Source organism: Squalius cephalus, assembly GCF_949319135.1.
Source record: "Squalius cephalus genome assembly, chromosome: 20".
NCBI classification, from domain to species: domain Eukaryota; kingdom Metazoa; phylum Chordata; class Actinopteri; order Cypriniformes; family Leuciscidae; genus Squalius; species Squalius cephalus.
In genome coordinates, this window is record NC_137141.1 from 14,928,920 (window position 1) to 14,943,568 (window position 14,649).

Consider the following 14,649-nt stretch of genomic DNA (forward strand, 5'->3'; position numbering starts at 1 on the left):
ATCATCATTCAGACTTATATTATTTACTTTATTCGTTGAAACACAAAATGATGTTATGCAGAATGCCAAAGCTAATCTTTCTGACGATTGAAAAAAAAAAAAAATACCATAAAAGAATCATAAATGTATACCAGACAACTCATTCTGGGTTAATGATTCCATGAAGTCCATTTGTAATAGTTTATCACTAATAGAGTTTATCAGTATAATCTAAAATATGTGAATACTTCAGACTGGAAAATACCTTTCTTTCCAGGATGTGGTTTAGGTTTCTCCTTCACAACTTCAGCCTCTTCAAAAGACAAAAACAAGAGTGGCAAATAATTACGTTATTAAGCTTACAGCAAAAAAAACAGTCAGTTTTCTAAAAACTGCATCATCGTTATTTCTGAACAAAAGAAAGTATACAAAATTGTAATAGCTGTTTTCATACGAGAGACATTAGATGTGCATTGTGATACCTTTCTTTGAAGGAGCTGTTTTGGCCTTTTCTTTTTTGACTTTAGTCTCTGCAAATGAGTGAAGAACAATTAAGAGAACTTAAATTATAGCAAATATGAAAAATAGAATATGGATGTGAATCATACCTTTCTTTACAGGGGCTGCTTTATCCTTTTCTTTAGAAACAACAACCTCTGAAATGGAGACAAAAGATGTTTAAAAAATGCAATCACAGTCATGTGAAAAAGAAAGTATACCCTTTTAAATTCTATGGTTTTATGTATCATGCAGGACATAATAAAATAATCATCTGGTCTTTAGCAAGTCTTAAAATTAGGTAAATAAAACCTCAAATGAACAACAACACATGAATTATTACACCGTGTCATGGTTTATTTAACAAAAATAAAGCCAAAATGGAGAAGCCATGTGTGACAAACTAAGTACACCCTATGAATTAATTGCTTTTAGAACCACCGTTAGCATCGATCACTTCAAGTAATCATTTTCTATATGACAGAATCAGTCTCTCACATCGTTGTGGAGGAATTTTGGCCTAGTCTTCTTTACAACAAATTTATGCACAGCTCCCGCCAAAGGTCCCGCCACAACATTTCAGTTGGGTTGAGGTCTGGACTTTGAATGGGCCAGTGCAACAACTTGATTCTTTTCTTTTTCAGTTCCATTCTGTTGTAGATTTGCTGGTGTTCTTGGGATTGTTGTCCTGTTGCATGACCCAAGCTGTAGCTCTAGGACAGATGGCCTCACATTTGACTTCAGTATACTTTGGTATACAGAGAAGTTTATGGTCGACTCAATGACTGTAAGGTAACCAGGTCCTTTGGCTGCAAAACAAGCCCAAAATCATCAACCCTCCATCAGCGTGAAGGACAGTTGCTATGAGGTGCTTGTGCTGATATACTGTGTTTAGTTTTCACATAACTTGGCACTGTGCATTATGGCCAAACATCTCCACTTTGGTCTCGTCTGTCCAAAGGACATTGTTCCAGAAGTCTTGAGATTTGTTCAGATGCAACTTTGCAAAACTAAGACGTGCTGCCATGTACTTTTTAGAGAGAAGCAGCTTTCTCCTGGCAACCCTTCCAAACATGCAATACTTGTCCCATCTTTTGTAATTGTACTGCCATGAACTTAAACATTTAACATGTTAACTGAGATCTGTAGAGTCTGAGATGTAGCTCTTGGGTTTTTTGCAGTTTCTCTGAACATTGGACGGTCTGACCTTGGGGTGTATTTGCTGTGACGTCTACTCCTGGGAAGACTGGCAACTGTCTTGAATGTTTTCTACTTGTGAATAATCTTCCCTACTGTAGAATTATAGACTTCAAATTGTTTGGAAATGGCCGTATAACCCTTCTCAGATTGATAGCAGCAACATTTGCTTCTCTAAGATCCTTGCTGATGTCTTTCCTCCTTGGCATTGTGTTAACACACCCCTGAATGCTGCAGATCAGCCAACTGCCAAAACATCTGCTTTTATAGAGTTGGTCATGCTTGCTGATGATCAATTAATCAAAGACATTTGATTAGCGGCACCTGACTGTTACTTACCCTCTTTAATCCTATGGAAGCCGTAAGGGTGTACTTAGTTTGTCACCCATGGCTTCTCCATTTTGGTCAAGTTTTTGTTAAATAAACCATGACACGGTGTAACATGTCATGTGTTGTTGTTCATCTAAGGTTGTATTTACCAAATGTTGTATTTAATTTTAAGACCTGCTAAAGACCAGATGATTTTTTATGTCCTAAAACATAAAACCATAGAATTCAAAAGGGTGTCCTTTCTTTTACACATGGCTGTATATGGTGTTGTATTAGACAGTTATATATATATATATATATATATATATATATAGAGAGAGAGAGAGAGAGAGAGAGAGAGAGAGAGAGAGAGAGATAGATAGAGAGAGATACCTTTCTTAGATGGTGCTGGTTTGGTCTCTTTTTTGGCCACTTTAGCTTCTGTAAATAAACATTTACATTGATTTCCTGTTCATTTAAATTTAACCAAACAGAAAATCACTTACCACATAAGTTACATACCTTTCTTTACAGTGGCTGCTTTGGTTTTGTCCTTGGCAATCTCAACATCTATGATACAATAGATATTAATGCAGTTGTGGATGAACTGGCTGTTAAAGACATACACATAAAACACAACCCAGATCTGCAAAGATCTCTCAACCACTAGAACTGAGCTTTCAGGTCACCCCCTGGTTACTGTATGTTAGTGGCTGGTATGGAAATACTATATCTGATGCTTTGAATCTTTTTTACCTTTAGTTTTGGCCATCTTCTTAGTAACATCATCTGAAAGACAACATAGGGATTGAGGGTATGAGAGAAACAGTGGATTGATTGTGTTGTGTTGAAAATAATCACAGAATGCGTTGAATACCTTTCTTAGCTGGTTTAACCTTTTTCTCAGGTCCTGTGTAGATGAAATTGTACACATTACATATTACAAATTTTGTAATATTACATTTTGTAAACATTTTTGGTGTTTTCTCTTTAGAATAGACTTTGTAAAGGGCAATTCACACTAAACCAGCAGATGCTAACCAACGGCAACAGACACTTCGTTGGGTTTTTTCAGACCAGTGTGTTTACCCCTATCGCCATCTGTTGCCGATGGTCGGTCGATTGCCGACTGAACCTGTTGAATCAGTGTTTGTTGGGTCTTGGAACTTCTGAGAAGTGACAAACTGTAATTTGCTGATTGTCCGTGTTAGTCAGCATTTGTCTGTGCAGTGTGAATTGGCCTTAAATGTGACATTAAATGATCATGACACTCCATATAAAAACTACTGCAGCAATAAAAAAAGGTCAAATATTGAAAATATCCTAATGGGCTATAGATGCAATGTATATTGTTGTTTTTTTCCAACGTTACATTAACCCTCAGACAGTGTAATGAAGAAAGAGAGCTTTATTTATCTATTCTACTGGTGTTAGTACATCATTTATGTACCCGATTTTTTCTTTTTTAGAGGGGGTTCCTCATCCACTTTAGTCACCTTGACCTTTTTGTCAAGTTTTTTCTTGATGTCCTTTTCTAGAACACATAATATACATAGTACAAGTACATCATCTTTTGAACAGGTGCAGGGTTTTACATCTAATCTATAAAAAGCAACTCTATTGGAGTACATCTTGATCGTAGCAGAATCTATACAATCTAGATGTGGATGTTTAGCTTTTTACATATGAGAAGTAAAATGGATAAGTTAAATATGTTTTATCAGTCTTACCTGTTGGTTCTTGAGTCTTGTCCACTCTGGATTCTTGTTTTCTTTTAACCTTTTCTATCTCCTTTTTGTCATGTTCTTTTTCTTTTTGCCTGACTTTTTCTACTGTTATGTTTATTTGTTGTAGTGTTATCTCTTCCTCTTCACCTTCACCCTTCTTTTCCCTCAAATCTGGAATAAAAGAGAAAAGATCATGCGTCACATTTTTCTCATAAATTGCCGTTTTCATTCTGCACAAGCACTATTTTACGGTGTGCAAGCACTGAAGAAAACAACAAACCATTCACCTTGAATGATTTTGTATATCTCCTCTCTAGCTTTTTTCTCTTTGGCTTCTTTCACTTGTTCAAGAACTGAAATCACGAGTAAATGTTAAATGAGAGTTACATGTTTTTAACATCCATATGATTAATGAACAATGAGAATTAGTGCATGAATTAGTGCACTGTAAGTGTGTCAACATTAATAGTACTTATAAGCAGCAAAGTGGTTGTCAGCCATGTTATTGCGTTAGATGGCTAAATGAAATGAATAATGTATAATGGATGAGTTAAATAATTAATTCTCTTAATGGAACCATTTAGGTAAGCAAAATAAACGGCTTTGTAATAATTATATGCAGTTTTCTTTTAGTTATAGTTGCATTTGTGTGCTTTAATCAACTTTAATACAAAAATATATTCTACACAATACTTAATAAACAAGACTGTATTTTTCCTAATGATTTGATGCATTTATCTATTAACCATGTACAACAACGGAGCCTGTTAGATGAATCCTCCAGCAGCTTTGCTCCTCTTTTAAGTATCTTTCCAGAAACAGAGGTGAACTAAAAGCAACAGTGAATGAAACTTCATCTTCATCCATCAATTTGTTGTTCTTCTCAGTCAAAATTGTAAGATACTAGAGATAACACAGTGTTTTTCAGAATATATGCAATATCAAACAGTCAAGAGAGTGCTATTGCACTGAATATCACTGCAAAATACAGACATATAGCTTGCAACTGTTGTGTTCAAGAAAAAATAAGTTAACAGAGTACAGTAAGTGATATTTTTAGATGCATTATGGAAACCTATGTAATTTGTATGGTCAACAGTGTAGTTACAATGATGTGAACCATAGAATTCAAACATTACTTTAAACACTGCTTAGCCAAATTATTGGACCAGAACTATTGTAAATTTGGTGCTTTTGATGACTTTTCAATTATGTTAAAAGGACAGTTCACACAAAACTGAAAATTCTGTCATCATTTACTCATCTTCAATTTGTTCCAAACCTGTATGAGTTTCTTTCTTCTGCAGAACACAAAGGAAGGTATTTTGAAGAATATGGGGAACCAAACAGTAGATGGGCCCCATTGACTTTATAAGGAAAATACTATGCAAGTCAATTGCTACCGTCAACTGTTTGGTTACTGACATTCTTCAAAATATCTTCCTTTGTGTACAGCAGAATAAATAAATTCATACAGGTTTGGAAAAACTCAGTATATGATGTATTGGGGTCAGTATATGATGACAAAATTTTAATTTCTAGGTGACCTAGCCTTTCCCTTTAAATATCACGTTATTTATACAACTGCAGTTAATACATTATTTTAGAGTGCAGTTAAAAGAGGAATAGGAAAGCATATTTATAAATAAGTTAGGATATCATCTAACAATGATTTTTAAACAAACAAAATAATAATAAATGAACATCCTGTTTATTTTAGTGATTAATTTTCCATTGGTAAGTGATTTAAAATTAGTTTTTAAGGTCATCTATTGAGATATTGGTTGCCACCTATCAACTATCACTTTTTCCTATTTGTTAATTATACAAAATTGTTCGATACCTTTGTCAGACTCTTCATGAAGATCCTTGTGTGCTTCTTGGTCGTCTGATGCAATGGAATGACTTTCAGATTTTTTTCTCCTGCTCAGGCCTCTTTTTGTGACATCTCTCTTCCTGTCGTTGTTATTGTTATTTTCATCATCTCTGTCAGTGACATTGTGTTGGACAGTAAGAAGGACAAGCTCCTCTTCGTCATCATGGTCATCTTCACCAGCAGTGATAGTTTGATCAGACTCTTCAATCTCCTCCTTTAAAACCTCAACCTCATCTTCATCTACCTCATTCTCCAGGTCCTTTGTACTCTTTTCAGCATCATCCTCCTTGGCTTCCACTTCTAAACCAACCTTACCGTTGACTTTGTCATGATCATCAAGTTCTGCCATTTCCTCCTTTTCCTTCAAACTTACGGTATCTGGAGTAGCTTCAGCCAATTCAGGTGGCTGATCTTCTTGTGCCTCTTTTTCATCTGTTTCAGGTTCTTCTTCCTCATCTATGACGTCAGAAGTGTCTTTAACCATTTCAGATTCTTCATCCTCCTGGGGATGAACACTGGGGACATCATAAACTTCCTTTACATCTGTATTATCTGATTCAATTTTGTTTGTAACATCAGAACGATCTTCTGCTGTTTTGATTGCTGGTTCTTTAGTTGTTTCTTTCTCCTCTGTAACTGCATTATCTGAGGAATCATCAATGTCTTCTGTCACATTTGTAGCATCAGAGGATATTTCAGTTGATTCATCCTCTGCAAAATCAGAGATATCTTCAATCTTTTCAGTTGATGTTTCCTCCTCTGTAACAACATCTGAAATATCGTCACTGTCCTTCACATCTAAAGCATCAGAGGTAATTTTGGTTGATTCATCCGCTGCAAAATCAGAGATATCTTCAATCTTTTCAGTTGCTGTTTCCACATCTATGACATCTGGCATATCAGAAGGTTCCACCCCTGTAACATCTCCAATATCTTCAACCATTTCAGTAAATTCTTCCTCCACTGTAACAGCATCTGAGGTATCGTCAAGGTCTTTCACATCTGTAGCATCTGAGGTATCGTCAAGGTCTTTCACATCTGTAGCATCTGAGGTATCGTCAAGGTCTTTCACATCTGTAGCATCAGAGGTAACTTCAGTTGATTCATCCTCTGCAAAATCAGAGATATCTTCAATCTTTTCAGTTGATGTTTCCTCATCTATGACATCTGGCATATCAGAAGGTTCCACCTCTGTAACATCTGGAATATCTTCAACCATTTCAGTAACTTCTTCCTCCTCTGTAACAACATCTGAAATATCGTCATTGTCCTTCACATCTAAAGCATCAGAGGTGATTTCGGTTGATTCATCCGCTGCAAAATCAGAGATATCTTCAATCTTTTCAGTTGCTGTTTCCTCATCTCTGACATCTGGCATATCAGAAGGTTTCTCGTCTGTAACATCTCCAATATCTTCAACTGTTCCAGTAGTTTTTCCCTCCTCTGTGACATCGGTGGACATTTCAGCGTCTTCAACTGTGATATCCTCAGCCGTTTCTTCCTCCTCGCTAACGTCCAAGGTAGCTTGAGCTTTTTCAGTTTTATCTTCAGCAGCTTCCACCTCACCATGTTCCTCCTCAACCTCTTTCATTTCCTGTTTAGTGCTGTCTGTCTCCTTCACCGTGGATCTCATAGCAATGTAGGCAGCATAGGTAGGGTCCTGTTTTTTGCCTAGTATTTCTGCAACTGTTTCATGAAGTCATTTTTCAATTCAGGTTTATGACAGAATTGAGTTCAATTTGCAGATAAAAACACATTTAGCAATTTACGTACGAGACATTACAGGTTGTTCTGATTGGACATTTGGTTACACTCATTACATCACATTGATGACTGTGACAGTATGCACATGTTGCACCCTGACAAAAAACTTCAGTTGAACCATTTATAGCCCTTTCTTTAAAACTGAATACTTATATTTTGTGACTCTTTTTAACATTTAGATTTATGCATTTTTTATCGAACGTGACTTGCATTGCATTTAAGGTATACATTTTTTTCAGTTCAGGAGTTCAGCGCAGCGACTCCAAATGAAAATTCTTTCTTTCAACAACCTCAGCTTAAAATCTCAGGGCATTAATATTGTGAGTGTCACAATATTCCTGCAACATGTGCCATACCTGTGGTGGTAAGAACTCCTACATGCTTTATGTTTGTGAATATCAACTGACGAATGTATCACAGAAGGTTAGACGTCGCACTACACCGCAAGAAGGGGGCAAGAAATCAAACAGCAAGAAATGCATTTGACATAAATCTTTTTATTTTTGTATTTGGTAAATATGTCATGCACCTCCTTTTAAAACATTCTCGAGAAAGTAAATGCAAGCACTTTTACATAATATAAAGTACATAATATAAAGTACTGTGTGAGAGAGAGTGCAGGACATTAACATTCACACTATAGTACAGACAGAAAATATAAATGACAATCATCCCTGTATGCAGTCATGCAGGACCTTTTCATGCGCCATATTACATAACCTATAACACTGTTTTCTAAACGCTCCAATTAATGGACGGAAACATGGTAAGACACAACAAAACTCTGCATAAAGATGAATGTATATGGGATGACGACGAGTCAGGAAACTATATCATTTTAGTCAATTCAAGATCTTGCATATGTTACATAAAATACACCTTTTCACATGCTCTCGTTCCTTTCCAAATTAAAAGTCCTGTTTATTAAGTTTTTCAATGCTGTTTTAGTATTGATCAGGTTTGAGTACTAAAGTTAGTTTTGACGTTAATCTATAGCATTTATGTAAATTAAATAATGTGCAGTTACTAACCTTTTTCCATAGGTGGCAGAAATTCTCCTGGAGAAGATTTAGGAATATTGTTTGTTAAAAAAAAAAAAAAAAAAAATATATATATATATATATATATATATATATATATATATATATATTTTTTTTTTTTTTTTTTTTTTTAACAGTAAGTCTTGTTGACATCTGGGAACTCACCCATTGTCAAAGCAAAGAAACCTTGTAATGCAACATGCAACTTTATGTTTCAACAGAACAGATGGCAATAGAGAGGCCGAAGTTTCATAGTGCAGCAACAAGTGAATAAATACTGACACAAACCTTTTCGTCTGATTACTTGTGGCGTTTCATCTGAAACGGAGAACAATAGGGATATTTAAAGAGAAATGTATTTTTTAGATACAAGCATATAATTGTGATATACTTAATAATATGGATACCTTTGTCTTCCATGAGCATGTTTGAGAGGTAGGCCAGCAACATATCCCTCCTGTCAGTAAACTCCTCAACAGTGTCTGTGACAACTTTCATGGGATCAAAGCTAATGTCAGAAACACCAGCTGGGGAAAAGACATAATATAACACAAATTAAAATTGTCTTGGCAAAAAACACAGATCAAATTTTTTGAGCTGATAAATGAACAATACCTTCGTCCCCTGCAAAGAGACTGGAGAGGTAATTAGAGACAGTGTTCTTTACGTCTGTGGCCTCCTCGACAACAATTTCAGCCAGTTCCGTGGGATCAGTGCTCATTTTGGGAAACCAAGCTGAAATATTGAAATTATATATATATTTTAAAATGTAATTTATTTCTGTGAATTTTCAGCATCATTACTCCAGTCTTCAGTGTCACACGATCCTTCAGAAATCATTCTAATATGCTGATTTGGTGCTCAAAAAACATTACTTATCACAGTTGAAAACATTTGTGCAGCTTATGCATATAAAAAAATATCTTACTGACCCCAAATTTTCGAACAGTTGAGTAGATTATATCACTAAATGTTTAAAATAATGTGAGAATACCTTCAAGGTTTCCGAATATGGTTGAAAAAATGGTCCTGGTCCAACTTAAAACTTGCAGAACTGCTTCACTCGCCATGTCTGTTGGATAAATGATCACTACATCCAGGACGTCTATAAAGCGTGGAAAGCATTAAACAGAAATCAGTGACTGGCATGAGCAGCTGAAATCATGGTTCATTGAAACGCTCCAATATGACTAATTATTTCTTTATGAATGGAATCAGTGGCAATTTCAAATGTTGATTGAAACATGTACTGAGTTAGAACACATCATGAGGTTTTGATTGTATGTCAGCCCTCAGAACAACAACAACAATGTAGGTACCTTCAAAAAAGTGGAATATGTAGCCCACTGGGGATCTGATCCATTCTGTAACCTCATCCAATACAGTGCCACCAAGTTTCACTGTTTCAGTGATGCCTGTATCCCCTGATTTAAAAAAATCAATTGTTTTATTGAACAATCCCACCAATTGCTGAGGATCAGTGCTTATTTTGGGAATTCACACTGGAATATTGACAAGATGCACCTTAGCCTATAGATGATTTAGATATTATGAGTGTATAGGCTATATAGAATAATGAGAAGAATCAATGTTGGTGCTTTGCGGTACCTTCAGTGCCCCCGAACATGGTTGAAAGATACTGTGTAATGGTCTTGATCCCACTTAAAATTTGCACAACAGCTCGACTGACCATATCCACTGGAGCAAGCAATATATTCAGGATGTCTAAGAATGGAAAGCATTAAACAGACAATGAATGGTGCATCTGACATGCTCAAATATAACTAACAATTTATTTTTACCATGTTCTTGAGTTATTGTACACAAGTCTCTGATTGCATGTCAGCTTCAAAAACAACAACGGCCACATATTTCAGCACGATCAGTAATGCAAGTACCTTCAAATAAGTGGAATAAGTAGCCCACTGGCGATCTGATCCATTCTGTTACCTCATCCAATACAGTGCCACTATATTTCACTGTTTCAGTGATTACTGTATCTCCTGTAAGGAAAACAACATATTAAATATAACATAAGCCTATGCTAAATAAATATTGTTTTAAACTGCTTATGAATAATTTTTAAAGGCCATAAATGAATATATTTACATACCATCGGCACTTAATATTCCTGTCAGATAAGAAACAGATGAACCAGCAGCTAAACTAATAGCTTTCTTCGGATTGAATATTATTTCTGTGATGGACTCTGTATTCCAAATAAAAGAGGAGATAATGGCATAAAAACTTTTTTTTTTTTTAAACATCAACAACTATATATATACTATTTATCAAAGGATTGGCTTAGTCAAAAATGAAAATTCTGTCATTATTTACTCACCTCATGTCTTCAAAACCAGATATTCTTCCACAAAACAAGTTTACTCGTTTGCATGCAATTACAATGAAATTGGCTTTCAAACAAACATCATAAAAGTATCAAAAAAAGTAGTGAATATGACTCCCGCGCTATATTTCAAGCCAAATTATATTTTTGTGTGAGGAAGAGATCAAAATCAAAGTCAATATTCTCTGGCTTCCGCCTCATTTCGCTCTCATGATTCATTGGCGCGTTCACGTGACAAGGCCCAAGGCCGCTTCATGAATGAATCATTCTTTTGAGTTGAATATTTTTTAGCGAATCGGTTGAAACGGTCTGAATCGTTCGCGAATCAGATTGATCTGATGCTCTATGTGTGAATAATGACGGTCTGTTTTCCACACAAAGCAACTGTATACCTTTAGAAGACTTTAAATATAGCACGCCAGTCATTTAGACTACTTGTATGATGAACTTTAATTGTTTTGCACTCTTTTTTGAGGACTGAAAGCTTTGGCCATTGTAATTGCACTGAAAGGAATAGGCTAAAATATTCCATCAATAACAAATTACCGAATTAAAAAATCTGAAAATTATAGCTAGGCTACTAAAAGAAACTAGTTGTGCACTATGAAATCAATCATACCATGAGCATCATTAAACACATCGTTCATGTGGTTTATCTTGTTTTCAATGCCTTCAATGGCCTTGTTCACTGCTAACACTGGGTCAGAACCAAAATCCTGGATGCCTAGAGGAAAACAGTTTAGAGTGAAGCCAACAAATCAAATACCAGCACAAGTAAATAAAACAGGAACTGTGAAAATGATTTAAAACTCACTTGCAATCTGATCGTCACTGACAAAGTCGAACATGACAACACCTGCTATTGACCAAGAGATCAGAAGTGTGAGGATGACAACCCATTGTGCCGGGCGATTCATGATTCGTAAAACTCCATGGCTCCGGGCCGTAAGAGAGGCTGGATGCACTGCCCTAGCCGGAGCATCTACAGCAGTGGGAGGGATGGACTTCACTGGACCTGGAGTCACATGCATGAATTTTACACATATACCATGGTCTATATAGCAAACGTTGGAAATACTTGCTCCTGAATGTCACACAGGAGAAAATGTTAGGCTACCCATTGGTTGGTTGCTAAATGCCTATGGTATTAATCTATTCTATTGACTATGTCTACATATTTTTTCATTGCTATATAAATACAGAACCATAATGTCGAACTGATATTTGTTGCAGCTGTTCTCTTACGTTAAGTGCAGTCTAGACACTTCTCCATCTTGTGTTATTTTCTCCCTGCTGCTTGAGTTTAATGACATCATGAACTAAACAAAGAAACTATCTAACCAAAAGTCTTAATATTGTAATTGTCATTGCAAATATCAACCATGTTTGCTAGATTCACCAAAATATGACACACTAAGTTCAAAAGTTTGGGGTCAGTATGATTTTTGAAAGAAGTCTTCATGCTCACCAAGGCTGTATTAATTTTTATAAAAAATACAATAAAATCATTAATATTGTGAAATATTATTAAATGACTGTTTTTTCAGCATCATGATCCAGACCTTAGTGTCATGATCCTTCAGAAATCATACTAATATGCTGATTTTCTACTCAAGAAACATTTTTTATTATTATCAATGTTGCATACAGTTGTGCTGCTTAATATTTTTGAGGAATCATGTTTTTTTTTTTTTTTTTTTTTAGGATTTCTTTGATAAATAGAAAGTTTGAAAGAACAGCATTTATTTGAAATATATATATATATGGTATTAAATATAATATATATATGGTATTAAATATGTTATTACTGTCACTTTTGATCAATTTAAAGCATCCTTGTTGAATAAATTGTATTAATTTCTTTTAATAAAAAATCTATAAATATAAAACCTTGAATGTGTGTTTGTTTAAGAATTGCCCTGAACGAAACCTATTTTTTATATCACCAATAAAGTTCATAAATCTACACACTTCAAAGGATATGAATAAATCAGAGTTAATTATAGACTTCTCTGTATTAGTCTTGAAAATGTTCTGAGCTACATAAATGCCATGAGTATGCATATTTGTTTCAACAGATTAAAATCAAAACATTAAGATCACAACTGAGCTGTTCAGTTTTATATAGCATCACAACAGCATTTATTGTGGTTCAGTGTTTTATTATTCCATGGTTTATTATTCTGATTTCTGAAATATTATGATATGTATTTTTGTGTATTTTTATTAAGCTCTGTCTGTCATTCTAATGCAAGAGATCATGAGTACAAAACCTGCAGTACCTTTAGTTGCCTGAGCCATGGTGTAGTTCTGGTGGTTCTTCAGATGAATGTCCTTTGATTTTGCTTGTGTAATCTTATTTTGCGGGTTTCACCCAGTTGATGTTAAATCCAACTCATTAAATGATGTTCCTCTTTGTTGTCCCATCCAATCCAGGGGTGAAACCTCACAATCTTGTGAGAAAAGTGGGATGAGGGTTTTCAAAGTGCCGGATTTGGGATCATGGCTGTGGGAAAATGGGATGTTAGGTCAGGGACGTAAACAGGGGAGTTCAGGCTCAGGCAGGGGGCGCAGCAAATAGGTGCTGGTAATTTAGCCCATGTTATTGGTGCCTCACATGGGTGTGGGACGGGAAAAGTGCTGGGGTGCTTCAGGGTAACCTTATCCATTGCAAGCCTGGTTTATTCTTAGACAGTGTAGGGTTTACCAGCTGCACTCTCTCTTGCCTTTTTAGGCGGTAGGGGGTGTGAACTACTGGGGGCAAAAGAAAAGTTGACAGTTGCATGTTCACAGACTGTAAAGTTATTGCTTTTTGGTATTTCACATCATGTCATTCATTTAATGCATGTGGCATCAATGTCATTGCTGCATAGTATGTATAATTGCATCTCTTTACCCAATAATTTGTTTCCAAACTGAAGTGTTTATTTAATTTAGACTAAATGGTATGGGATCTATTACATTTTATTTAAAATGACTCATGCTTCCAATTAGCACTCTTTATTTAAATCTCACTGCATACGGTTTCATTGGTGATTTCGTAGAACAGATCTGAAATATAGAGGCATTACTCCTATTTTTAACTAGGGAAAACAAGCTGAGATGTGGATCTGTGGCACGGATCGACATGTTTTGGCTGGAATGCAGTGGCCCTCCACTGGATATGAAGGGAATTACAGAATTGCAATTGCTGAAGGTGGCAGCAATAGAGCACGGACATGTTGCTGCCTGCTTGCAAACATACAATTGTTTAATTAATTAAAATGATACACACATTTTAAAATGTACTTTACTGTTTGAAAGTTTGGGGTAAGTCTTATTTAAAAAAAAAAAAAAATTATATATATATATATATATATATATATTTTTTTTTTCTATTCAGCAAGGATGCATTTAGGCCTAATTGATCAAAAGTGACTTTTCAACAACAACAAAAAAATAATAATAATTCAAATTAAAGTAAATGGGGTTCTTTTGAGCTTAATAACAGTTTCCACAAAAATATTGAGCAGCACAACTGTTTTCAACACTTATAATAATAAATGTTTCTTGAGCACTTAATCAGCTAAATGATTTCTGAAGGATCATGTGACACTAAAGAGTAATGCTGCCTCACGTGTTGAAAATTATTGGAAATTTCCTACTTCCCACTTCTGATGTCGTGATTACGAGATCATCGCATTCCATTTTTGACTTCAGAGGGTGTTCATGTCCAAATTTGTAACTAGGAAACTAGTATTTACGATAATTCCGACAGCACGTGTAAAGGCATCATAATATTTTACAGTATTACTGTTTTTACTGCGTTTTTGATCAAGTAAATGCAGCGTTGTTGAGCATAAGATAATTCTTTCAAAAACAATAACAAATCTTACCAACCCGCAACTTTTGAATGACAAGAGTTTATATAAT

At 35.3% G+C, this 14,649-nt stretch overlaps 1 protein-coding gene across 9 annotated transcripts in view; it reads right to left on the minus strand.

Moving 5' to 3' along the window:
- LOC307148455 (uncharacterized protein) overlaps positions 1-13,362 on the minus strand; it is a 41,056-nt gene extending 27,694 nt beyond the window's left edge. For all 9 annotated transcript variants that reach the window (XM_079854023.1, XM_079854021.1, XM_079854017.1 and 6 more), the window contains exons 1-23: positions 13,020-13,362; positions 11,552-11,752; positions 11,357-11,461; positions 10,504-10,599; positions 10,289-10,393; positions 9,999-10,115; positions 9,710-9,814; positions 9,385-9,495; positions 9,006-9,125; positions 8,798-8,917; positions 8,679-8,708; positions 8,382-8,408; positions 5,554-7,272; positions 3,998-4,063; positions 3,714-3,881; positions 3,434-3,517; positions 2,861-2,893; positions 2,740-2,772; positions 2,506-2,553; positions 2,377-2,424; positions 588-635; positions 462-509; positions 245-292 (exon numbers count right to left, since the gene is read on the minus strand). In XM_079854023.1, coding sequence (XP_079710149.1) covers positions 245-292; positions 462-509; positions 588-635; positions 2,377-2,424; positions 2,506-2,553; positions 2,740-2,772; positions 2,861-2,893; positions 3,434-3,517; positions 3,714-3,881; positions 3,998-4,063; positions 5,554-7,272; positions 8,382-8,408; positions 8,679-8,708; positions 8,798-8,917; positions 9,006-9,125; positions 9,385-9,495; positions 9,710-9,814; positions 9,999-10,115; positions 10,289-10,393; positions 10,504-10,599; positions 11,357-11,461; positions 11,552-11,752; positions 13,020-13,038 — 3,499 coding nt within the window. In that variant the 5' untranslated portion in view covers positions 13,039-13,362. The remainder of the gene's footprint in view (positions 1-244; positions 293-461; positions 510-587; positions 636-2,376; positions 2,425-2,505; positions 2,554-2,739; positions 2,773-2,860; positions 2,894-3,433; positions 3,518-3,713; positions 3,882-3,997; positions 4,064-5,553; positions 7,273-8,381; positions 8,409-8,678; positions 8,709-8,797; positions 8,918-9,005; positions 9,126-9,384; positions 9,496-9,709; positions 9,815-9,998; positions 10,116-10,288; positions 10,394-10,503; positions 10,600-11,356; positions 11,462-11,551; positions 11,753-13,019) is intronic.
- Between the last annotated feature and the right edge of the window lie 1,287 nt (positions 13,363-14,649).